Source organism: Lissotriton helveticus, chromosome 6, assembly GCF_964261635.1.
Source record: "Lissotriton helveticus chromosome 6, aLisHel1.1, whole genome shotgun sequence".
NCBI lineage: Eukaryota > Metazoa > Chordata > Amphibia > Caudata > Salamandridae > Lissotriton > Lissotriton helveticus.
This window is the reverse complement of record NC_136067.1, coordinates 1,547,945,729-1,547,973,236: the sequence shown is the minus strand read 5'-3', so window position 1 is coordinate 1,547,973,236 and position 27,508 is coordinate 1,547,945,729. Positions and strand designations below refer to the sequence as shown.

General features: G+C 43.1%; 1 protein-coding gene across 5 annotated transcripts in view; it reads right to left on the bottom strand.

Annotated features, from left to right (window-relative positions):
- Nucleotides 1-27,508, bottom strand: part of RALGAPA2 (Ral GTPase activating protein catalytic subunit alpha 2) — a 1,907,250-nt gene that overhangs the window by 1,228,925 nt on the left and 650,817 nt on the right. For all 5 annotated transcript variants that reach the window (XM_078649331.1, XM_078649327.1, XM_078649328.1 and 2 more), the window contains exon 12: nt 15,415-15,552. In XM_078649331.1, the coding sequence (XP_078505457.1) occupies nt 15,415-15,552 (138 nt within the window). The remainder of the gene's footprint in view (nt 1-15,414; nt 15,553-27,508) is intronic.

Here is a 27,508-nt window from a genome sequence, read left to right as displayed (position 1 = left end):
ACGGAAAAACGACCATGTCTTCTCCATCTCTTGCAAATTCTGATGGAAAAGAAACAACTTTTGATACTTGGCTGCAATCCACTAACTCAAGGGCATTCAGTGCTGACAATGTTAACCATCAATAGTGTCTGAAACTGTCGGCAATGGGATATCCACACGTGGAAGTACCCCACAAAGAAACAAAATAATATCTCAGAGTATTTTCACTTTGGACTTTACTTCGCTGGGCATAGAATGTCAAGACCCTCAGCAATGATAAAAAAACAAAGGACACATTAGGATTTTTTTGACAGAATCTGAAGTAAATTAATTTTCCACCCATGGAGGATCTACCCAATTCGCCAGATTTCCCAATGAATCCCTCCTACTTATCTGAATACGAACTTTTCAACTGAAACCACTCTGCTTGAGATTACTGAGAAACTGCGCCAGCATTTAGATAAAGGGGAAAATGCGGCACTCATTCTATTAGATTTGAGTGCCGCATTCGACACTGTGTCGCATAACATCTTGCTTAAAGCCCTTAGGTCTCTTGTGCTGGACGGCATTGCCCTATCCTGGTTTGCTTCATTCCTTGAGGGTCGCACTTTTCAAGTCTTTTCTGCTAAGGCATCGTCTAAGATCTGCGTATCAGCACATGGAGACCCACAGGGATCCATTTTAAGCCCCCTGCTCTTCAACATCTATGTCAGACCTCTGGCAGAGATTGTGGAAGAGGCGGGTCTTTCCCTATATTCGTATGCGGATGATACGCAGATTGTCTTATCGCTTTCCACCACTAAAGACGCTACGACATCTGCCCTTCAGTGCGGTCTACGGCAAGTGACAGAGTGGATGCGCCTTAACTTTTTTAAGTTAAATGGGGATAAGACCGAGGTCCTTATCCTGGGCAAGCACAAGGACCTATGGGCCCCTCACCATTTACCTCAGGAAATGGGTTCCTGTCCCCTACCTGTCACCCATGTCCGTAATCTGGGCATCATTATTGATGATAATCTCTCTATGAGATAACAGGTGGCGAGTGTTGTTGCCATCTGTTTTATGATCTTGAGGTGGCTTCATAAGATCATTTGGATGCTTCCTGCCTTAACCCAACGCACGGTAGTCCAGGCACTCATCACCTCTCGCCTCGATTACGGCAATGTTCTCTATCTCGGTAGCTGCCAAACGTTACTGAGAAAGCTACAGGTAGTTCGGAACTCTGCAGTACGCCTTCTTTGTCAAGTTCTTAGACAGGCTTCCATCTCGCCGTATTTACGTGACCTTCACTGGCTTCGAATTGATCAAAGAATTACATTTAAAACTCTGTGTTACATCTTTAAAATCAAACAAGGTGTGCCACCAGCGTATCTGAAAGAGTCAACCATCCTTGCATTCCTTCTCGTCTCCTGCGCTCTACAGCCCACAGAGACTTTGTGATTCCCAGATTTAAACTTGCAAGAATGGGTGGCCGTTCCTTTTCTTGTCTTGGCCCCAAAAATCTGGAATTCTCTTCCGGTGTCCTTGAAGAATGACCCGTCCTATCTCAGCTTTCGAAGAAATCTTAAAACTTGGCTCTTTTAGTAGCAAATGGTTCTTGACTGCTCCTTTTCTAGCAATATGTGTGCTAGGCGCCTTGAAACCCTTTTTGGGTAGCTGCGCGCATTACGAAACTAATTTCATATTAATGAATAGTAATAATACGATGTTCAAGTGTCAGAAATTCATTCTGCACGTCAACATTTTCCAGAAGATACATTTTTAAAAAATATATCTGTTTCTTCTAAATCTGATCCATCTAATGATTCTGGAGATGTTCCTCTTTGCTAGCCGATGTTGTGGATTCTTTAGGAAAATTATTTTGATATATTACCGGCACAAACATTAGCAAAATACTCAATAGACAGATAGAAAATAAATGGTGTTCCTGAAATATTTAATACAGAATTGAGCACACCACAGCACATTCACTTGCTTACAGAATGCCGCTTGTTCAGTAATTATTTTGATGAAACCAGAGGACAATTTGCTAAACCTTACACAGGAAACAGCAATTAATCAAAATAGTGATAGGGACCTATCCTGGTCTTGTGTACCAGGAATGTTAATAGGAACAAATCTCAAAATGATATCCAACAGTTACCGTATTTTCTGGAGTATAAGACGACTTTTTAACCCCTTAAATTGTTCTGGAAAGTCGGATGTCGTCTTATACGCCGGGTGCAAAATTTGACTGTATGTTTTCATGCGTTTTTACATAGCGCGGACTTCACCCGAAGGTGTCAGACCGCTTCTCAATAGGAAATGGTGCATTACAGGAGGAAAAAGTGACATGTGGGTGCAAGTAGAGGTACGGTATAATATTGCAATAAATGGAGGGCACTCAAACACAAGAACTAACGTTACGTAGGCGATGGTGGCACTGTGGAAGTACCGTATCAAAAGCAAACCCACTGAAAGCGGATCTGAAAGAGGGAAATAAATTACAGTTACAGTACCGGTAATCTGCCAAAAACATAAAATTTTCCTTAATGCATCCAGCAGCATATCCACCCTATTTATTGTTCTCGAGACACAGGGGAAATCATCTGGCTCCACCACAGGCTATGCTAATGAACAGAAGTAATTTCTACCGTAATGTGGATAATGGCAAACCACCATGCATATGAGTACGGTACGTAACAATACTAATGTGGATAATGGCAATGTACAACACAGGGAAGTGGGGGGCACATCTGGTGAGGACATTCTATGCAGGACTGCGTTGGAAGTGGGGGTAGTCTTATACGGCGAGTATAGCACGAAACCTACATTTTATCAAGAAAAGTAGGGGGTCGTCTTATACGCCGGGTCGTCTTATACGCCGGAAAATACGGTAGTTTAACCAAAAATGTATTCTACTTTAATGGAACTTGGCGGAGATACAATAAGAAAAAAAAAGTTATTATTACATTTGAAAACTACTATAAGGTGCATACAAGGATCCTAGGCAATTATAAACAATTTTTAGCAGATAAATATTACAAATAAATAACACTGCAAACAATTCTATAAGGGGCCACACAAACAAGGGAAATTGCTATTCTTCCAGCTATAGATTAGAACTGGAATTATCAAATTATCCCATATTCCAGTAAAACTCTACAGTGTATAAGGATTGCCCATCCAAAGATCAAACATGTCCAGGTAAATTCATTATTTCTATTTAACAGATATATCCTGCCAGGTAAACAAAACAATCCAATATTAATCTCCATTTACGATACAATCAATAAAATAATTAAGGTAGAAAAAAACAACATAGGTATTTGTAAATATAGATTTTAAGGCTAAGGTTTCAAATACGCCTCTAAAGGCATATGTGAAGACAGATCTTGAAAAAGCCAGGAAAATCCCTGAATCTCTATTTCAAGATAATTATAAAGTCAATAAACAAAGAATATAATTAGAACAGCTGGGATCTCTGGGAGTATAATTATAAATAAAAGAGTACATCCAGATATACTGGCCAATTTGAATAGACGAGGCGTTTCAGGCACTTTCATATTTGAATATATTAGTACCACTAATGTGTCATATAGTCTGATTTCCATAGTAAATGTTATAAATACAAAACATAGTGACCACTTCATACTCCAAGCTGCACTAGAATTACTGTGACAAACTACAATAGGCTGGCCCCTGGAAACTGGTTCTGGTCAAGAGGCTATCTACTTAAATAGCAGTAGTCTTCATCAGAGACCGAATAATAACATTCTTTAATGAAATGGTATCACTATATGTAGATTTACCAGAGATTCCCAGTAGTGACTCAATTGGTGTATTTTAGTATCATATAACAAATTCTGTTAAAACAAATAAAGGGCAATGGTAAACTTCAATCAAGAACAAAGACGGCTATGAAGGATTTGATGGGCTTAAACATATCAGCTGAAATAAATAAACTTGTATGGAAACAGTTTCAACATTACACTGCAAAACAAATGGGGAAAATCAAGATGCTCAGGACAAATCAAAATAGAAATTACATTATCGAAAAGAAAAGACAATTTGATTTAAACTGGCAGGATATCCATTGAGTCGCACATGAGAAAAATTCAAGGCATTTTTGGCGGATTGTAGCAATATACTGTGGGTCTATTTAGAAAGACCTCAGTATATTCTATCCCCACAGGTTTGGGCTGGCTACATTTCTAAACTGTACAAGATTAACATTGGCAATCCTGAACCAACAGGTAGCTTTTATTTACTTTGGCAGGTGACACAGAATATCGCTCCTCCAAAATGTTGCCAAATGATTAGTTATATAAATAGAGCAAGACACTTAGCAGTGATGGGAGCTGATTAAACTTAGTAACTTTATTACAGAGAGATGCAGAATTGTGGGCTAAATTTCATGCTCCAATATTTGCACAGTAAGCATCATGAGGCCTCTATATAGAAAAGACTGTAGAAAAAGTCCTGGTAGCTAAAGGCAAATTGCCATTTTGGACACAATGGGAATTTTTTTTGCAAGGACTATTGATCATTTGCAGTTGTGGGCCTATAATAAAAATATCATGTCCTTCGAACAATCAGGTGTTGGACCTAATCGTTCAGTTAAAGATAATATCATTATGGTTCTGACTATTGTACACAAATATGTAGGAGTCATACTGAATACGGAGCTTCTATTGACTTCTTCACAGCTTTTAATAGTGTGAACAGAATAACACTGCATTAGAAATGGGTGTCTCTAGTTGCAGAGGTAGGTACCTTTATTCAAATAGGGACCCTTGCTTCTTGTCAGGGTTTAAGGGGGATATATACTTTAGATAACCCCTGCTCACCCCTGGGTAGCTTGGCACGAGCAGACAGACTTATCCCAAAGGCAATATGTAAAGTATTTGTACTCATAACACACAGTAATACAGCGATAACACCACAAATGGACACCACACCAGTTTAGAAAAATAAAGTATCTTTATCTAAACTCAACAAGACCAAAACAAACAAAATCCAACATACATGTAATAAGAATATGATATTTCAAATGTTTCAAGCAACTGGGTCCATCGAAAACGATGGATGCGTGATTCTACACAAAGTACCTGAAGATGAGTCAAAATTCACAAGGCTAAACAGCCGCAAGGGTAGTGTCGGGAAACAAAGAGATGCCTCAGTTCCTGAGTCGATGAGGAGGCGATGCAACAGTTCTGCTGCATGCAGGAGAAGTGATGTAACGAATCAGGACTGTAGGGGTAAGTGATGTGTCGACTACAAGACTATTCTGGTCTGCGGGTGATGAACAAGGGAAAACTTACTGCACAGGTCCCATGCGTGGAAATCCGGGATGCGTTGGCAATCGATGCAGCAGCGTCGAGCGGACCTGCGTTGGTTTCTTAAGCCACAATCCCTCGAAGGGTCTGTCCTTGCAACTACGACAGGCGCTGCGTCGGTTTCGGTAGCAGTGCGGCGATGCAGCGAGATTTGGCTCGCACGGTGGTGCTATGTCTGGAAAAACAGCCACAAGATGAGCGATGCGTCACTTTCTTCAGTTCTTCTCGTCTTCCAGCTCCCAACAGCAGGACCAACCTCCAGAGGCCCAAACTGGAATAGGCATCTCCTGGCAGGTCAGAACTCTCAGCAACAGAGTTCAGGGGAACTGGGTGTGAAGTCTTTATGTCCCCGAGACTTCAGAACAGGAGGCATGCACACACAGGCTCTTGGAGATTCTTTTTCAAGCAGGGTCACAGCAAAGTTCCAGTCTTTGTCCTTTCCTTAGCAGAAAAGGCAACTGCAGGCCAACCCCACACAACATACAGCAAAGGGACAGTACTCCACCTCACATATCTACAGCTCTTCATCTTGGCAAAGGTTCCGCTTGAGTCCAGAAGTGATCTAAAGTTCTGGGGTTTAAGGTCTACTACCTATATCCCATTGTGTCTTTGTTCTCTTTGTGCAAGGGTCTCTGAGCCCAGTCTAAACCAGTGCTGTCCTCACTGGTGCAGAATGACCACAGGGGGTGGAGACAGCATTGTGCAAGGGAGACAGGCACAGGTGCAAGGAAAACTAATCCCAAAATTCTAAAGAGGCACACAGAAAGTTTAACAGAGAAAATGTCTACTTTCTAAAAGTGGTATTTTCAAACACACAATTTAAAAACCATATTTACTAAAGATGTGTTATTAAATTTGGAGGTCAGAGAGACTAAACTTCATTTCTCTATCTTGTCCCAATGAGAAGTTATACTTGTAGGATGTTGCAAAGTACCTCCCATTCTAGCCTATGGGGCAGATAGCCTTTCAATAAGGAAAAGTAAAATTGGCAGTATTTCACTATCAGGACATGTCACCCACACAAGTACATGTTCTACCTATCACATACACTGCAGCCTACCTATGAGGGTACCTTGGGCCTACCATAGGGGTGCCTTACATGTAAGAAAAGGGAGGTTAAGGCTTGTCAAGTGGGTGCACTTGGAAGGTCGTCAGGGCAGTTTAAAATTATGCACAGATACTGCAGTGGCAGTGGTCTGAGATACCTTTTCAGGGCTACTAATGTGGGTGGCATAATCAGTGCTGCATGCCCACTAGTAGCATTTGATTTACAGGCCGTGGCACACTCAGTGGACTTTACTAGGGACTTACCAGTAAATCAAATATGCCAATCATGGAAACACCAATCCATAAACACAATGTACTCAGACAGCATATGCACCTTAGCACTGATCAGCAGTAGGAAAGTGCCCAAAGTCCTATAGCCAACAAAAACATGTCAGGAAAAAATAGGAGGAAGAAGCAAAAAGTTTGGGGCTAACCCTGCAAAAAAGGCCAAGTCCAACACACTGTGGTAGAAATTGTTGGCACTAGATATACCAACAAACTCAATGAGATTGACTGAGGCTTTACAACTCATTACATATTTAAACCTACGCTAAGGAAGTAGTTTTTTTTTTTTAACTATGATAATCCTTCAGCATAACTTGACCGATGAATCATTATACCCCCAAATATTTTTTTTAAAGATTCATATTTCTAAAACCAAGATCTTAACCTTTTGGAAGAAGCAAGTAATTATATAATAGAACCTTGGCATCTGGGTAGAACTTTTTCAAGTGATGCAAGTAATGAACAAAACTTTACCCAACAAGGGAGCAATAAGGTTTTGGTCCATGATGGTTTCTTGCAATATTTGTACAAGTCACTGGGGAGAAGAAGACATTTTAATCATTTTCTAAATGTTTACAGAATATAAATACCTACTACCCTAAGCTATGCATTACCATATACACCAAATTATAATTGGCATTCCGTAAATGCCTATAAGGGGAAGGTATTACAAACATTTTGCACTCTAAACCCACCAATCCGATGTCCAAATACTGCGATTAGTGCTTGGATTATCCAGCATATATGTCCAAGCACTTGTTAAAGTATTTTTTTTTATTTTAGAGTTTTATATACGATGAACTACACCAGAGACTTCGGGTATCAGAGCACTTTACATGAGCAGCAGTTTTGTTACAGAAGAACACATTCATTTTTGTTAGGCATTTGATGGAGATACTGTTTATGACAAGCCCTGGAGCATATCTGAGCACATTTTTATATGAAAATTTATTAAGGAACCCGTGTTAGCAAGGAGCCTTTGTTTTAAATTTACAATTTGTAACAGACAGGTTTGGGTGTACAATTTAATTGCTTCAAATGTGAACCCCAAGACATCTGTGATTATATCTAAAACCTCAAACTACAAAACTGAGTTAGAATGTTGATGTAGAATATTGTACAAAGCTAAAAACATTTCCAGCTTTTGTACCACCCAGTCAGGTCCATCATTACCTTTCCTTCTTGTTGAACACAGAGTGAGGCGACTAATAATGATAACAGGAATAGGGACTTTGCCTTTTAAGTCATTGATGGGCAGGACAAACTTGTGACTCACTTAATTATGATCTCTGTTAGGGAGAACCCCAACACCTGTTGCATTGTTTTGTAATTATGTTCAGCTTTATCAGACATTCAAAGACAGTATCTAGGACAGTATCTAGGTCTGTTACTTCTTAAATAAAATATAAACAAGCACAAAGAATTAATTTATACTGAATCATGCAGCAAAACAGCAAGTATGCTGAAGTTTACTTAATTCCGAATTTCTTGAAAATATTTTAAAGATAATTACACTTTGGCACTAATGGTCTGAAAAAAGGTGTTAACTATTTTTGTTTGTGCATCATCGTATTATAATGCTGACCTCAGTCAAGGTATAAATCAATTTGTTAATAAACTCAATGTGTACGTATAATATTAGTTCACAATGACAGTAGCACTATCTGTAGATTATATTTTACACAGCCACAAGGAAGGCAACTACAGTGAAGACCCCAGGACAACACCCCTCTGTCTCCACACAATGTTATTAATTAATTAGAAAAAATTAAGAGTAAGCAAATCCTATTGACACTTCAAAGACTATTATATTATGGTTCAAATGAGTGTTTCATGGAATACAGCAGCACAAAGATTTTACAGGGAATTCCCACAATTGTCATAGAAATATTGACATGCTGATCAACAAATTTAAAAAAAAGGTGTATTGCTCTTTTAAAAAGAGTGGGATAATTATATCAAATTACTACGACTATCAGACATTATTCTTAGCCACCAAGGGAATCCGAGGGCAAACTAGGTAGAAAATTGACAGAGACCTAATGAATCCACTACCACCAACACATCCAACAATAGCCTTTCTCTATAATTATACAAGATATGGAGGAAGAATTATCCAGGGCTGATAAATAAAAAAATCCAAGTCAAATTGAATATGTCATTCAGTTTCTGGAAAAATAATGACTTAAATCGATAGCCACCATCTGAATGTTAGGAGCCTGGATTAAACCTGGCATGTTTTCCAAAAAAACGCTTTCCCTCAATGAAGCCGTAGACTCTGGTATTGGTCCGATGAGGCGATCAGACCACTCCTTATTTCTTTGGTTCTACAGCTGAACTCATTCTCCAGAGAGGCCTGTGGAGACTTAGAGAGGTGATGTTGAGAGATGCCTTTTTAAGAAAGTCATTAGTGCTTACCCTACAGCAAAACATACAGGAAAATGACAATGGGGCAGTGAGTGTAGGTACCTTTTGGGACATCCTGAACACAGTGGCTCGAGTTTTTCTCACAGCAGTCTCAGAAGCTGCTGTGGTGAAGAATCGGCAACTCAGGTTAGGATGTTCTTAAGTGCATTTATGAGCAAGATGTTGCAAACATGAAGCCAATGCTGGCGTCTCCTCAGGCTAGCTCCAACTGTCACACAGTAGAACATGCCCTACATGAGCAGCAGCAGTGCAATTTCCACTTCAACATTCTACTCGCTCATACCCAAATACCCAGAACATAACAGAAGCTTACAACAAAGACTGAAGAACAGTCTATGACTCCTTGGTGTTCCATGTACAGGAACTCCAAGATCAGTCTGACCAGAACCCAGCTGACAGCCATAGACACAGACAAAGCAGAATATGCTCTGGTGTACCTTAAACAAAGATACTACCATGAGGGTGGCAGGAAGGGAAAGATCTTGACTTGTGGACTGAAAGCAGAGGCCACACATAAAAAAGTAGACCGCAAAATCGACAAATGCAATTGAGAAAATGTCAGACAAGGCCTCGTTGAAGCTCATAGCTCCTACTATGGTAAGCTTTACCAAGCTGTATAGGTATCAGACATAGGCATACAACTTCACCATCTCACCTGCGCAGTTGCAAACAGAATACTCAACAGAAGCACTAGATCAACTCAGCATACCCAAGGAAATTATCTCCTGCATATCCAAGTTGAAGGACGGAAAAGTCACTGGTCCTGAAGGATTCTCTCCTATCTTTTATAAAAACCTACTGTGCAATTCCAAACCACCATTCTGATCAAACATTTTTTTTTAACACACAACTTTTACAAAAAAACATTTTAACACCATGACTGAAACCAAAACTTTAATCATTCACAAAGGAAGGACTCAACGAGCTGAAGCTTCTACTGCTCTATCTCACTGCTGAACTGTGACGTTAAACTATTTGCAGCAATCCTGGCTGCAATACTAAACACATACTTTCCAAATTTGATCGATCCAGACAAATCAGGGTTTACCCCTAGAGGTTTTGTGGGATAACACCAACAAGATTTCACAATTAAGTGACCGTGCACAGGGCACTAAGGAGCACCTTCCTGCTATCCTTGGATGCAGAGCAGATGAGAGCCTAGCTCTACTGGTTTGATAGAGAAAAACAACTTTTTAAAAATCATATTTGTATTCGAATCTGGTTTTTCTTCACTCTTGTGCAATTTCTGTTTAAAAGACAAATATATCCCCTGGGGTTAGCCAATTAATCGCGATTGGAAAGGCACATTACCTTCCATTCCCAATAGGTCCAAATATGCCAACAAGTGAAGTCCATAAAAGTAAAAAGAAAAGAAATCTAGGGGAATACACAACACTGAAGTTTCAGAAGGAGGCTGAGTGATTCTTCAGCTGCTTAAACTGAGGTGTGTGCATTTGAAAAATATAAGAGAGACCTATACTGGGCATCACGGTTTGAATTTGCAAGACTCCATTTAGCAACACCATTATGGCAGAGTGTTCATTTTTAGGTCTCGCCTCTCAATGCGCATGCGCATTGAGCAGAGCGAGACTATAGCGACTTAAACAGACTTTACCCAACTGGGCGATTTGGTGCTGTGCCCGTGCGCTTTTAGGTCAATGCGCAAGCGCATTGACCTAAAATGCGCGTGCACATCATCAAATCGCCATCTGTTCCCTCAGCCGCACTCCTCCCACACCTTTGAAGTGAAGCTTAGCTTCACTTCAAAGACCCCTGCTGCTTCACACCCTCATCGCCGCTCTCCCCACTCCGCCCCCTCCCCTGCCCGCCGTGTCGCATTTCTCCTCCCCCCTCCCCACAGCAATGCCCTCCGTCTTGTTTTCTCACTCGTTCCCAGTCACCCTCCTTTCCCCTGCCTTCCCTCCTTTTCTCTCACCTCTTCCATCCCTTCCCTGGTTCTATATCCCACCCGCCCCCTATAATCTATGCCCTCTCCCTCCTCCCCTTCCCTCTGTCTCTTCCCTGACTCCGTTCATAGTCTCTCCCTTTCCATTCGATCTTCCTCGCTCCCTCCTCCCCTTCCACTCTTCGCCCCGCCTGCACCACTCTATTACTTCTCCTCCCACCTCCCACGGCCGTCCTTTCTGCCCGGCTTGCACAAACATCACCCAGAGCACTTCAGTTCAATCCCCAGCCCCCCTCCCAGCGCTGCCTTGTTATTAGTTTTGCTTTAGCCATGCTGCACAGTTTCGTGGCTGCTGTACAGTATTGCTAACACCCATTGGCAGAGCCTGAGGACAGCTCTATTGGCTTTGCCGATGCTTGTAATTTCCATGACGAACTTTACATAGCTCCTCTAGTTTAATAATAATAACGCAGAGTTGTAAACGGTATCGTTTCAAATGTATTCAATGCACACTTTTGTGAACAGCTCTCTTCTTCTTGCGTTTTAAAAGCTTGTTTCCCTACCCTATTACTCTTCCCCCACTGTCTCCACCTCGTCTCACACTTCACTCTTCTCACCCGTACCTTGGCCTCCCTGCCTTTGCTTTTTTTCTCACTTGTTCCCAGTCACCCTCCTTTCCCCTGCCTTCCCTCCTTTTCTCTCACCTCTTTCCATCCCTTCCCTGGTTCTATATCCCACCCTCCCCCTATAATCTATGCCCACTCCCTCCTCCCCTTCCCTCTGTCTCTTCCCTGACTCCGTTCATAGTCTCTCCCTTTCCATTCGATCTTCCTCGCTCCCTCCTCCCCTTCCACTCTTCGCCATCCCCCCCCCCCGCCTGCACCACTCTATTACTTCTCCTCCCACGGCCGTCCTTTCTGCCCGGCTTGCACAAACATCACCCAGAGCACTTCAGTTCGTGCCCAGCCCCCCTCCCAGCGCTGCCTTGTTATTAGTTTTGCTATAGCCATGCTGCACAGTTTCATGGCTGCTGTACAGTATTGCCAACACCCATTGGCAGAGCCTAAGGACAGCTCTATTGGCTTTGCCAATGCTTGTAATTTCCATGACGAACTTTACATAGCTCCTCTCACTCACCCTCACCCTCACACATCCTCACTCACCCTCACACACTAAAAAATCTCGAGCGCACTCACACTCACACATCCTAAACAACAAAAACAAATAATTTCCTCAAATCCTCACTCAAACACTCGCACTCACCTACCCTCACACCCACAAACACACACTCACACCCACAAACACACTCACACACCCTCACACCTTCACACCCTCACACCCTCAACACCTCATACACACACACCCTCAACACCTCATACACACACACCCTCACTCACCATATACACTCACCCTCACCCATCCTCACTCACCCTCATACACTAAAAAAGCTCTAGAACACTCACCCTCACACATCCTAAACAAAACAAAGACTCATTTCCTCAACTCCCCCCCAACAACCACATCCTCAAACTACAACCTCAAACACAACACACTAATGCCACAGCACCACTCAATGCCACAACACCTCTGAATGCCACAACAACACTAAATAACACTGCACCACTCAATGCCACAGCATTACTCAATGCTACAACATCACTCAATGCCACTGCATCACTTAATACAACGGCATCACTCTATGCCACAGCAACACTAAATAGCACAGCATCCCTCAATGCCACAAAAAAAACAATGCCACAGCATCACTCAGCACTAAACGCCACAGCAACAGTCAACGCAACAGAAAAAACAAATACCACAGCATCACTCAATACCACATCAACATTCAGCGCCACTGCGTCACTCATCGCCACAGCATCACACAGCGCCACAGCATCACTCAGCGTCACAGCGTCACTCAGCGCCACTGCGTCACTCAGCGCCACAGCGCCACTGCGTCACTCGACGCCACAGCATCACTCAGCGCCACAGCATCACTCAGCGCCACAGCATCACTCAGCGCCACAGCATCACTCAGCGCCACAGCATCACTCAGCGCCACAGCATCACTCAGCGCCACAGCATCACTCAGCGCCACAGCATCACTCAGCGCCACAGCATCACTCAGCGCCACAGCATCACTCAGCGCCAACATAGCATCATTAGTTCAAATATGTTTTCACAATGTTTCAAAATTAATTCCAACTGTCAAACTAAATCTTAAAATTTCACTTCTGTTCTTCAATTTTCGTCACAATAAAATACACAAAACATAATCTTCACTAAATATATTCAATAAAGTTTAAGCTATTAGCAATATAAAATAAAATGCATTTTATTTACGTATTGATTATTAATTTTTTTTTAAAACCACTGTCTTTTATTTATATCAATACATATAAGTCACGTAAATACAAAACATGTTGCATTACAAATGCTAAAGGTGTCACATTCACAAAAGTAAAAACTATTGGCTTAGTAAAAAAAAAATATATTAATTTAGCTATTTAAAAAAACACATAAATAAAAAAATATATATTTATAACACCAATAGCTCTAACTTTCCTATTGCGAGACCTATTGCATTTCCAATGCTTGTTATACTAAGACTTGAGCCCATAAGTGAGGGTAAAAGACTATAACATCAATGTCACAACAAAGAGAAATGTGACTTCGCATTACTGAAATAAGGAATATTAATGCCTGGTGTTAAATCTGTGTTCAGTAACCTCATAAAAGAACACCATGTGCACTATTTTTCTATTGCTGGTGTGCCATAACTGGGTTTCCTTTCAAGAGGAATTTCACATACTTTAGCCACCAGCTAGAGTTTAGTGGAGATGGTTTCAGCATTGCTGTCTTAGGAAGCGAACAGTGAGAGATTTTGAAGCGAACAGTGAGAGATTTTCTTTTCGCAATAGTCCTCTGTGAAGAGCCAGAGGAGAGTGTTGTGAAGGAAGGTTATCAGCATATAGATGTTCTCTAAGTGGTTCATGAAAAATTAGTCTTCGTAGGAGTCGAAGCATACTGTGGCCTTTAATGAGTTACATTTCCAAATAGTTGTCTAATTGTCCTCTGTTCAGTTTTATCCAAGTAGACTGCTTCAAAGCACTAAGGCGATCTTCCACACTGACTTCCCCACAACATCTGGGTAGGCTTAGGTTTGAAAGCTAATGTGCAACGTCTTCTACAAGAATGGACTTTCTTCTTCTAATGAAGGTCTCTAGCCCAGGTTAGATCAGAAAGCTTACTTCAAATTGAGGACAAAGTTTGTTAAACTACACCAACAATTCAGTGTTATCCAACTATGCAAACATTATTATTACGGAACTTATAGTGCACACAGCTACCCCAAAGGGTTTCCCGGCGCAAGGTGAGAGTAGGGGCGGAAGGAAGAAGCAGTAGCACAAGTTAGAAAAGCAAGGTTTGTAGGCCCTTACGGAAAGCGAGGAGGGATATTGAATCTTTCAAGGCCGCTGGCAGGGAGTTCCATAAAGTCGGCCCCAAGTAGGAAAAAATAACGACCTTTCATGCGAGCCAGTCGGGTTTTAGATACCACACACCTAGTCTGCAGAACAGGGACTGGGAGGGATGGTAAAGAAGTACTAAATCCATTACATTTGTACTAGCCATCATAGGATCTCCAGACCTACTGTCCATTAAATGGATACCGCCCCCACCCACTTTTCTTATTTTTATGTTGCAAAACTCTCCATAAAACTGAGAAATATAATATAATCCTTATAAATCAAGCCTATTCGTTTTAACTAGGCCATATGTTGAAACGTAAGTAGTGAAAAACAAAAGGTGGAAAATTAAACTGCAATAAGGCAGCAGCAGGGAAAACTAACCCGAAAATGTAGCTTCAACAGCTGAAAGGGTATTCTAAACAGGTCTGAATTCTCTCAAGAAACTAAGGCATCAACATGTCAGTCTGATGGCAGAAATAAAAGAAAAGTCCTGGTATATGCAAATATTGTGTATACTATATTTTTTTAAGTGGTGAAAAACTTCATAAGTGATAAATGAAGATTTATGCAACCACATAAGGAATCCAATATATATGAATATGTGCAAATAAAAGATTGATTATGTGCGAGTCCCAGTGCCATCGAAACAAAATCTACCATAGCGATATGTGGCTAGCTACACCTACCTTGGAATTAATATATTTATTTCAAGAACGAGATTTTACGTTTGCTGTGTCATTCGCTTTTCCCCCCGATATGAAAAACTTTACAGGCAAAAGAACTAAGGGAAAACACTTGAGGACAGAGATACGCCTCTGGGGGAATAAATACAATCTTTTAATATACTAAATATCACTGGCATACAAAATGTTAAGATCAGCAAAATGGAAAATTATACTGTACATTAAATAAATCTGCTTGGGATGCAATATTGTCATATTTTAGAAGAAGGATATGTCTACGTTTTACAATAATTCTATACCTGTAATGCAGCCTGATCACCTGCTTTAACATCCTTGTTTTCCTCTTCAAAAACACACCCTCTGTTAACAGCATTGGTGAAGGAATTAGTTCTTCCCCAGCTAGAGGATCGCTTGTGCCCAGAATGTTCAGAGAAGACCTTTAAAGAAAAATGGGTTGATAATAGTTAGCACAAGATTGCCATGCATAGGTAGGTGAAGTACATACTTGGCATTTCTGTAATAGCAATGCTAAGCATATCCAAAATTAATATAAAGAAACTAGACATAAAAGTCAATCACAATTATGGTATGAATCATTTGGTTACCGTCAAAAGAAATATTTAAAGAAAAGACCAACCCATTGCAGCATTTCTTGCCTACATCTATGTTTCTGATTTAAGTGACAAGAAAAGGCTATAAAACAAAGCAAACAAGACCTCCATAAATAAAGACCCTTTTTCAAGAACAATAATTTACTTATTTTCGGTAACTATGTTTATACATAATCTCGTTGCCGATGCTTCTCCCTCTGAATACTCTTTCCAGAGGTCCATAAAACTTTTTTAGGTCTCGGCCTGATCCAGCGCATGCGCTGGGCTGGCCGAGACATTTAGTAGCTGCTTGGAAAAGTGCTCCTTTCCCAGCGACCAGCTTAATATCACGCGCACAAGTGCGTGCGTGACGTGCACAGCTGCCATCTGGCTTGCTGTGCACGTCGCGTGCGCTTGTGCGCCTAATAGCAAGCTGGTGCGCGCGCACCCCTGCTTTCACTTTTGCAGTCTTGCTTTTTTTTATTTTTACACCTTCGCCGGCTTCGCAAGTGGTGCGCACGCACCCCTGCTTTCACTTTTGCCGGCTTCGCGAGTGGTGCCGTCTTGTTACATCAGTCTCTTACACAGCTATGTTGTTTTTTGCTCTTTTACGTTCTCTATCTCCGTTTGTCTCACCACGAGTCTCCCAGTTAAATAGTTCTGCCAATAACTCGGTGTATCTTGAAAACGTGTGTTCTTGCTTTCTCACTTCCTCTCAATGTCCTCTCTCACCCTTTCAGTATTCTTTTTTAGTTCCGCCTCCCATGCTTTCCCTCCCTTGCCTTTTTGCTTCATCTTGTCTACTTTTCTTTCTTCCCTTATTCTCGTTTCACTACCTCTTAAAAGCTATTTCCATTATATTTTCTTTAGCTTTCCTTTCTTGCTATTTCTACTCATTTTTATTTTACCACCCTACCTTCCTCTCATCACTGCTCTATTTCAACCTCTCAATATTTTTTTCTCCGTCTCTCTCCCTCCTTTGCTCTATCTTCTATTATTTCTCTCCCGTCTTCGTCTCTTCTTCCTTTCATGCCCCTCTGCTCCTTATTTTTCTTTCCCAATCCAAAGTGCTCCACGTCACACGAAAAAAGCCCACCTCCCCCATTTTGAAGTTCTCTTTGTGTGGCAGCCCTTGTACTCTTCCGCGTTCCATCTAAAAGCATTGCCTGCCTTGCATGTACCGCTCGGCCCTTTGAAGTCGGTACTGATGCATCCCTGATTCTTACCTATAGCTGGGACCTGTCGAGAACTTGTCTTGCAGACGTCACTTTCCCCAAGTAGTGGCTTCCCCCCTGCTCAGCTTCTTTGCAGTAAGCCTTCGGACATATTTTATTTCTCTTCTTTCGACAATCTTCTTTTGAAGATCTTCCCCCTGCTCCTGCTGTTGCAGCTGACAAACTAATACACCAAAGACCCCCTGTTAACGGGGGGCTTTCCCGCCACTAATCCCCTCACCACCCAGCTAAGCCTGCTGCAGGGAGCTGTTAGCACCTAAACCTTTCTGCTTCCAGAAACGCAGCAGGGGATGCTAACCATTACACCACCCTGACCGGTTGGAGTGTTTACCCAGGACACTATTCAGCTCAGCTGTTCACAGAGGTTTGTGTAAAAATCATAAGTTTCTCGATTTACTAGGTGGTTTTTCTGTCGCTCTGACGTATGTTGCCAAAATACTCAATAGCATGAAGAAATACACATATGGGAAATTAATGACTTTTACAAGTTATGGGGGAAGCAATAACATGCATGAATTTGGGCACGACGATAATAGATTCTCATTTACATCACGAGGCTGTGGTGTTGTAGTCTCAAACCTGGTCTCACGTGGTTCTTCACGGTTGGGTCCTGTTGCCCCACTCAGAGCGTGGAGGATTGCAGGCTCCATCAGTCTTGCCCAGGCCCTGGAGGGGGGAGTTTGTTGTCGTGGCATATGGAGCCTTTAAAATGTCTTCATCCTAAGTTACTGTCTGGTGTCCATCGCATGAGTGTTTTGGGGATGTAGGGTTGTCGGCTCTGGGCATTGAGACCCTACTGCAGACAGGGGCACTCAACACTACACGCACAGGAATTTTGCACAGATTGAGTCACAGTTACAACTTGATGATAGGTTACTATAGTTTCAAAAGTGTTCTTGTGTACATCATGCTTGCTTGAATGTTGTAGCCAGTTATGGAGTCCTAAGCACCAGGATTCAAATTGCACTTGCTGGTCCTCGCAGTGATGAGCGCTTTACCCACTGCGCTAGAATCACAACTTTTCATTGTCACCCACTAGAAAAGAACACATTTAGAGAAGTTTGCTCATGTGGAAGGCTTGCCAGGCTGCTTGCTGGTGAAGCTTGTCTGAAGTCAGTGGCCATTTGAGGAATACCTGCGTAATATACCCCATACACTCAAAATGCAGCGAGAATACCCCTTTCACTATGCTCAGAAGTATGCAGTTGGATTCCTCTCTGCTGAATTCACCTGTTTTCAACAAATTAACTATTTTATTGCCATTGCCTTCGTTGTTAGTATGAAGGAATCCCTCAAAACATTTGCATTTATCTTCCTTTAAAAAAAAAAATAATCCAGGAAGGCTTAAAAAAAAGTGCAATCAAGGAGTCGCAAATAGTAGGTGAAAGGTCAATGAATGCCTTTTAACAGGGGGCAACATATAGTTTTAACTGAGCTAGATTTATTTAAATTTTTACAAAGAATAAAAATGATGCATTTTTAAAGATAGATCTTACTGAACTGGAGAAACCATCATTGGCTGGCCCTATTTCCAGTACTCTTCAACTTAAAAGCTCTGGCAATCAAGACAACTAAATCCATCAATATGTTGACAACGCCCAAATCTACTAATATGTACAGTAAGGGGCTGATTACGATGGGGGTCGGACAAGCCATCCTTTCAGGACCTCCCGACAGGTAGGCGGCAGACAACAACCTCCGAAATAAGATCTGACCACTGTGTGTAGGTGGTCGGAAACATACCTTTTTGGATTGAAGCTTGTGCTGCATTCCTTTTCCTGGCCGCAGTAAAAATGTAAATAAAATGTAAATCCAGTACTTGTATAGCGCACGAATCACCCCCGAAGAGGTCTCAAGGCGCTGGGGGCCGTTGGGAAGATTAAGCGAGCTATTGCCCAGAGTCACATGGTGCTGGGCAGACTCCTGCCGCCAGAGCCAGGGATCGAACGTGATCCCCAGTGTCCAGCGTCAGTCGCCCTGGCCGTGGTGCCACACCTCTCGCCAATCCTCAATGCAAAAACGCAAGTTTTGGAACATCCCTGCATCATGTGCCAGGCACCCTGTGGTGCCTGTCACAGGGTCCATGTATGTTTCACTGCCCCCTACGCCCCATAGAAAAGACCTAGGAACTCTGCTAGGGGCCCCCAACTCACTCTGTCTGTGTTTTCATGGCTGAAGGACCACCATGAAAAGGCAGAGGAAAAAGGACATCGTAATGCCAACGGTGGTGCCTGCACAGGCACCGCCACCATTCAGAGATTATCTGTCATCAATCCTGTCGGAGGCAGAGGTCTTTCCCCCGCCGGCAGCGCTCCAGCCGCCGGCATTGTAATCTAGTGGTTGGACCATGGTCCTGGATGTCATACGGACCGCCACTGATGGCCTGTCTGTGCTAATCGATACGACATCGTAATCGGTACTGAAGTGATGATATCACCCACTCAAAAATTGCCCGAAAACCATTAAGACTAACATTCTAAGTCATACTTGCAGATGAAACTCCTTGAAGACATAGTTTGAGCTGTTCACTAGCAGCAGCAAACTGGTATGTGGCCAGGAGTGGCTCTCATTTTGTTTTTAAAAATGTGAGCAAAACACTGACAAATGTATGCTTTATTTTTCCACTATGAATTGCTTTCCAGCTAGAGAACTTTTAAGTTGACCACCTAACAACAGATGTGCCAAAGACACTGTAAGAACAAGCATTGGCATAGCCAATAGGTCTCGCCTTTGAGACCTTATAAATATTTAGTTATTTAGCACAATATCCTTACTCCAATATTAACAGTTGCATGGCTAAACACTTATAAGGTCCCAAAGGCGAGACCTATTGGCTATGCCAATTCATATTTGCATCAATGGGTTAAATTAGGCACACTTTGACATCAGTTCCTGAAATCCTTTTCCACTCCTCATGAAGGTATGCAGAGAGGAATTAAGAGAGTCACCATCACCACGACAAATACAGCACACAACAAGTTTGCACACCATGGGATCATTTTAAAAGCAGCACTAGCTCATCAGAAAGGACGGAGAACTGAGTAATCGGTGGGAAAATATGGATCCACTACAAACATGATTACCGATGGCAGGCAACTTTTTCCTGTGATGGATTTATCTTCCAGCAGATTACTCACCTTAAGAACGAGTTCCAAAGCAGTACATATGTGGCAGTTGGGATAGAGCAGTACTGGATAACCAAGGGTATTATGCAATACAGCTTCAGCAAAGTACTCATTATTACCTGCATAAAATGTGAGACACAATTGCTTTGTAAAAGCATGCAAAGATGACCACATAGCTGCCCGGCAAATGTTTCCAACTGGGACACCTCTTGAAAGAGCTGCGGAAGCAGTCATGGCACTGGAGGAATGAGTACAAATGCTTTACAAGTATATTACTTAGCCATGGCATAGCAGGTTTGGATACAGAGGGTGATCCAACACAATCACAACCTTGCACTTCTCTCATCCAATGAAAACCACAAAGAGATTAGTATCCACTCTCTCTCTTGTCAAATGTAGTTGTAGGATATTGCACACCAGCTCTAGTCTAGCCATTTGTTTCTCCTCTTTAATTGACTGCAGAGGAGGAACGAAAGTTGGAATGGTGAAAGACCAGACTACATGAACGGGCAAAATCACCGCTCCCGCTGTCGGTGCCGGGTCGGGTGGTACTCACGAAAATGGTGATTCTCCCACAATTTCTATATTATTTCACAAACCTGCCCTTATATATCCCTCCACCCCTCTGTCGCACACTTGAAAGGATAATCAGAGACTGTATTTGGGGTGGCTCCTGGCATAGGGTAGCTATAAAGAAGCTCTACCTGCCTACGAATCAAGGAGGCCTAGCAGCACTAAACATGGAACAGTACTACCTGGCAGCGCAGCTGCAATAGGTAGCTAGGTGGTTGGCCGATTGCCAACTGTACGTGACCCCTTAAGCTGCTCTGACCAAGCTGTTTCACCCCTGTGTGAAGAAGAAACCACCGGAGCTGTTGTTACTCAACGTGAAATACAGATGTTATCGCTGGAGCCTGTATATCACCAAAAATGTGACACCATACGCACCTGCCTTACCACTAGAGGGCGCACCCAGGGGGCGCACCATAACAAGGCACCCGAATTACGCAGCTGGTGGGAAGCAGGGATTCGAGATATCGGAGATTTATACAGGTAGGGTGCCCTAATAACCTATGCTATGCTAATTGAAGAAGACGGGTTACACCCAGGCCAGTTCTTGCAGCACCGCTCACTCCTGACCACCCTAGCCACTACATGAGGGGATATGACCAGCGAGCCCCCAACACATCTTACAATCCAGCACCTGCACGTGATGGGGTGCGGCAGACACCTAATTTGGTTGTTTCCCGCTTCCCTCAGGCAACATAAGCAATCACGCTGACACCATTGCGGCTCCACTGGGAAGGGGACCTGAACTGCACACTTACAGATCCTGAATGGTCCTTGGTATTAGAGAGTCCAACGCATATCCCCAGGAATATGCTCTTCCATCAGATACAATTCTATATCACACAGATTACATACATCACCCCGGCTAAACTTAATAGATATTTTGTTCGCGATGACGCTGCCTGCCCCCGCTGCCACTTCACAAAAGCAGACCTGTTACACATGCTATGGGTATGCCTTAGCCTGCTGGAATACTGGACGGAGGTAGTGGATGCCCTTTCTCAATGCACAGAGCACACCCTCCCCTTTGAGTGGGAGACCTATATCCTACACCTTTACCGTAGAAGCAAGAAACATAAGGTGACATCCACCTTCTTAGACCTAGGACTTGCAGTAGCTAAGAGGCTGATAACCAGAAGGTGGAAGGCCTCTGCACCCCCTCACATATTGGCGTGGAGGCGCTCCATGCTGATACGGGCTAAAGCAGAAAGCGTTGCGTCGGGAGGACACACTGAGTACCCATAAGACTTCATTCGCTACAAGCTGAGATGGGATACTGATCGGACTGCAAAACATGTACAGTGCTGAGATAAGCACGCCGCCCCCAGCTGAAAGCATATCCCCGGACCACGCACTAGGGGTGGAAAGCGGGTTCAGTCAACAATGTATTTGAGGGTTCCATGCTGGCACACATGATCGCGCACTGCTCGCTGTGAGTCCTAGGGCATATGCAAGACTCTACTTACAATAGAGAAAAATGGAGACACACTGATGTGGGGGACCAGGAAGAGCTCCAGTTTTACACACAACTACCTGTTATGTTTTATGTTGTCCCGTTTACTTAATACCCGCCTCTCTGTTAACAGAACATTACAGTCAGTAATTACCGGGTTAACACACACGGTGTACACAGGCACGAAGTGTCTGCAGAAGGTTTTACGGCTCAATATGCACAGCGTATATATGTATAGTGGAAGCAAATTCTGGCTACAGCTAGAAGCACACACATGTCCCAATTACATCTGAACTAATGCTTGTTGTCAACTAAGATACTAGCCTAATGGACAACATAAAATGTGTTGAATACTGTGTATTTCTGTACTGTTAACTGAAAATTCAATAAAACCAATTCAAACAAAAATGAAGGGACAAAATCACCTTGGAAAAGGATGGGCAAGAGAAGTTCACCAGGAAGGCACATAAAAGGAGAGAGAGCTGCTAGGTAGCCCCTAATCACAGCCACCACCAGACCTTGCTTTTCAAGTGGTTGGAGAGCCGAGAAGTAAACGGATCAATGCCTTCCACTGCTCATATCTGTCCCAGATGCCTGAATAAATGGATTTGTGGCAGGCCTCTGGGCCAACAAGATAACGTCTGTGACCTCATTAGGAAACCAAAAGGATTTTAGGTGGCACCACTAAATTTCCACATGTGCAACAGCATCCTCTGGGAATTGGGGTGGAGGGCCCGACCATCCTGCCATATGAGCAGGTCTGCTTTCTGCAGGAGGGGAAGAGGTGGACAAATGCAGAGCGCCAAGAGGTTGGTGTAAGAAAGCCTCCTAGCAAAAGTCTGGACTAATCAGAATCTGTCAAGCCACATCCTTCTGTACTATGGATGTGAGCAGATTCAGTGAAAACATACACGTGCGCAGATGCGAACTGAACTATAAAGCAATTTTTGATACACAAATGGAAACCGCAATCTCAAGAAGATCACATCCGACACTTCAGGATGTAGCTAACACTAATGATCCAACAGTAAAAGTCAACTGAGAGCATATATCCTCACAATGAGAAAGCCTGCCCACTGAGCTGCCCTAGGAAGAAACCTTGTTGGTGCACCCACTTCTACAAGGAATTTGTATACCAAACATAGGGTCCACTACCACCTCCTCCCGGACTGTTGATTTAATGGATAGAGATGCTGTTGTACGAAAAAATGAATTGCACCCTAAGATTGAAGGAAAGAAGGCCGTCAGACAGACTGCCTGGAGGTATAGCATATTTATGTGCAGGCACTGCTTCGACACAGACCAGAGGCCCATGCAGTTCTGTTGCTTAACCCCTTCAGTGCTAATGACAAGGGTAACTCGTCATGGAGTTTCCATTGATTTCAATGGAAATTACATGAAGAAGAGCAAATACCCTTAGCATCCAAGTGGTTAATTAAGCAGTCCAGTGCAGCAAAGAGGCAGAGGTTCGGTGACCACAGTAGCCTGAACCTCCTTGGGGCTGAAATGGTGACCCTACTCAGGAGGTTTTAGATACCCATTTACCTGTGCAGATCTTGGTGCAATAAGTGGAAGACCTGTACCTGAGACAAAGGGCTCCCTTGATGTTGCAACCATGGTCTCCTCACACATCACTTGAGGGCCCTCATCTGCCATCTGACTGAGGCACCAACATGAAGCCATGGGACCTGCAGGACCAGGATCCAAGTTTGAGAGAGACACATTAGAATCATTGTCCAAATATTGACGATCTCATGATGAGGTGGGAAGGTCTTCACAAGGATACTGTTAAGCACTGTTCAATAAAGGCCTCTGCGTGGAAGTAATGTGTGAATTTTCAACGCTGATTGTAAAGCTTAGGTAGAGAACAGTCATCATGTTCAGGATATGTTCCTGAACCAGCATCTGGGACTCCATCTACACCAGTCAGTCATTCAAGTACAGAAATACTTCTGACATCTGCAGCAAATCTGTCACAACGGCCAGTACCTTTTGTAAAGATGCAGGACGCCATCATTAGCCCGAATGGTAGGACCACAAAATGAAAATGTTGTAACCTCATCCTACACCTCAAGTAGCTCCAGTGGATAGGAGGAGGAAAACAGGCATTCTGTCATCCAGGGGCTCCAACTAATCTCCAGAGCTCAAGGTCAACAGGAAGTGTCTCAGGGATAGCATTTCAAACCTATCTTGCGAATGAAGAATGAAGAAGGTGGAGGCAAGGAAGCAGAGGAGATAAAACCATGTGCCCTCTCTTCTGAGGGCACAACTTCAATGGCTTTTTCCAGTAAGGCAAGGACTTTTGACTCCAAGATCGAGGTGTGAGCCAGAGACATGCTCAAACGGGGAGTTGGGTGTGATCTGGCAGGACAGGAACTATAGATAGGGAATTGCATAGACTTGGCCCCCTCAGCTGGATGACTTGGTGTTTCTGGATCATTTCCAAGTGCTGATATAAAGATTTGGAGGCGCGCACCAGATGATGGTGGCGGTGGGGGAGAGTCCGAGTTTTAGAGACTGCAGAGCCTGAAGAGAATGGTGGAGAGACAGTATGCAATTGCTCATGTTTTGAGATCCATCCCTGCCTTCAAAGGAAGGATACATCTGCTGAGGTGTCTGGACAGGTTTAGTTGCTTATCCACAGAACTTACAAAACTGTTGACTGAACTGCCATGCAGAGAAGGTCAGGCCCAGAGTCCCAGTCACTGCCTTGCAATTCTTGAAGCTTTCCAAGGAAGAAAACGTTTTCTCTACAAGTAGTCATTCTCCATCAAAGGGTATATCCATAAGACTGCGTGGACATCCAAGCATAGCCCAATATTTAAGAGTGTCTCCGTAGTGAGACAGCTGTACCCACAAACTGGGCATCAGGGTCCACAGAGTCAAGCCACATTTCAATAGATGTAACGGTGCATCCAGTCATTCACTTATGAGGTATGAGAATGGCTTCTTTATGTTCTCTGGCAGGTTGATGACAAGAGTTTTGCCAGTTAACATAACACAAGGACATACCAGCCAAAATGAAAGGTAGATTTAATGTACAAACTCAAGCTACAGTGAGTATTATCTTTGTGATCCAAAGCCTCACGTTTTAGACTCTGTCCAGAGAGGACATAGGCCAGGCATTTCGGTTCTGCTGAGAGCAAGACATCTGGACCACCAGAATCTCCACAGATTTTTGTGAGGAAAATAAATGTGGATCACTCAAAGGACTTCTATGGTGCCTAACTATCAGACGATGGAGTGCTGAGCCCGAAAAGGGTTTCTCCCATTCAACCATTATATGCTTTAATTCATGTGAAAATGAAGCAAAGGCTCTTCAGAAAGTATTGAGGGTTGCCACAACTTGGTCAGAATATTCCACTGCACTTCCACAGAAGGTAAAGTCCCTTCCAAGTCCTCCACTTTCCAAACAGGTGTTGTGGAAGACAAAACCTTCTTCGAGGTAGGGCCAGAGGAGTAGGAAATGTAGCTTTCTGGTGAAGTATCTAGGAATCTGGCGTTGGACCATTGGCTTTCTGGATATCCAAATAACAGCTGGCATCAGTATTAAAACGAGGCAGGAGGACATCAGTTTCTGACTCATCCTACTTGTCTATTGTCGTTATTCTCCAAAGACAAGGCGAACATGTGAACCTTTGGGACCAAAGGAAAGGCTCACTGCGACGTTTTCCCTGGCCACAGTGATAACACTTTCTCCTGCGTGGCTAGTGGCATAAGGTTGCAGGGTCACCCAGAAAAGATCCAGCACAGCTATCCAGGAAAAAGGATGGGGGTCAGCCGAAGGACTGGGGAATTTCATCCATAGCTTTTTAGGAGCCAGGAGATCTTACAACTTTGAGAAAGAGTCTGGTATTATCGATAGCACCATGATACTAATAGTCCTTGCAGTGGTATCTCTTCCTTGAGCAAGAAAAGGATTTCCCCTCCCTATGCTGCTTTTGGATTTCTTTTGTGGGAAGGTCACCTGCACCTTACATCTTACATGTGCAACACCATTTTCAGACCTGGAGGCTGATTTTGTATACTGAAAAAATTATTCATGCCAGAAAGTGGTACATTATACAACTAAAAGAAAAGCATTGGCGCAGGGCTGTAACTGGAACAAGGCACTTCAGATATGATTATTTAATATATGTAGAGTGTTATGGTGTATGTTGCTTTACGGTCCATGTGTTAGCAAAAGTAATGGTGTTTGAGTATGTATGAATGCTTGTGTGTGGGAGACATGTTCATGGGAGGTGTTCATGAATGCAGTAGCTATAACCACAAAATAGGAGTGGGGCAGAACGGATTGAAGACAAGTAAAGGGGAAAAGAGTAGGATGCCAAAAACAGGCATTAAAATACAAGGCAGCAATAGGAGGCGATGGCACTGGGGAGTGGTATGGAGCAATACATCTGCTGAAACAGGATGTGTGGGCATCCCCAAGCAGTTAAATGTGGTTGCAAAGTGGAATGGGCCCTCAAGCCCTCTGCAGGCTGCTTTTTAGCCAATGTATAGCAGATCTTGATGCAGAGTACAATCCATTGAGAGATGGTCTCTTTCTGCACTACATTGCCCTTTTTCATTGCAGTGAACCCAGTGAATAGCTGATCATCTATCCGATTTTTTGGTTCAGTCGATGTAGAAAGGAAGAGCTCTCTTTGGGTCCAGGCTGTGGAGTCTCTCCTCTTTAGAAGGATGAGGTGGGGCTAACAATCTGGGCAGTGTGAAGTTCTGGCCAAAATGGAAAGGGGTGACCACCTTTGGCAGAAAAGCTGCACATATCCTAAGAACTAGTTTGTCTTGGTAAAAGCTTGTGTACGGAGGGTTAACTGAAAGATGTTAAAGCTCGCTGACCCTCATGGCCGATGTAATGACCACGAGAAGGCCATCTTGAAACTTAGGAGTCTGAGAAGACAACTATGTAGGTGCTCAAATAGTTAACCCATGAAGAACTTTGGGACTAAATTAAGGTACCATTGGGGCATGATAAAAGGAGTACGAGGGAACAAAGGTTTCAAGCCCATAAGAAAGTGTCACAACAGACAACTTGAACAGTGAAGGCTGATCCGGCAACCACCAAAAAAGCTGATATGGCCTAAAGATAACCTTTAACTGTGTCCAGGGCCAGGCCTTGCCAGGCTAAAGACAGCGCAAACAGTAGAACCTCTGACAAGGGGGCTGAAAGCAGGTGAACATGACATGGGGAGCACCATGAAACAAAAATGTCCCAACGGCAAGACTATAAAGTCTTTGTTGAGGCTACTAAGGTGGCATCACAGATCTCTAGAGGCTGAACACAGGCATTTAACTGTCGCTATGGAGGGTGCGTAGGTTTGGATGTAGAACCTCGCCCTGCTGCTGCTAAAGAGTGTCTTCCAGAAGAGGCAGCTTGATCGAAGGCAAGATGCTCATTCTCAGGAGCTCGGGATACT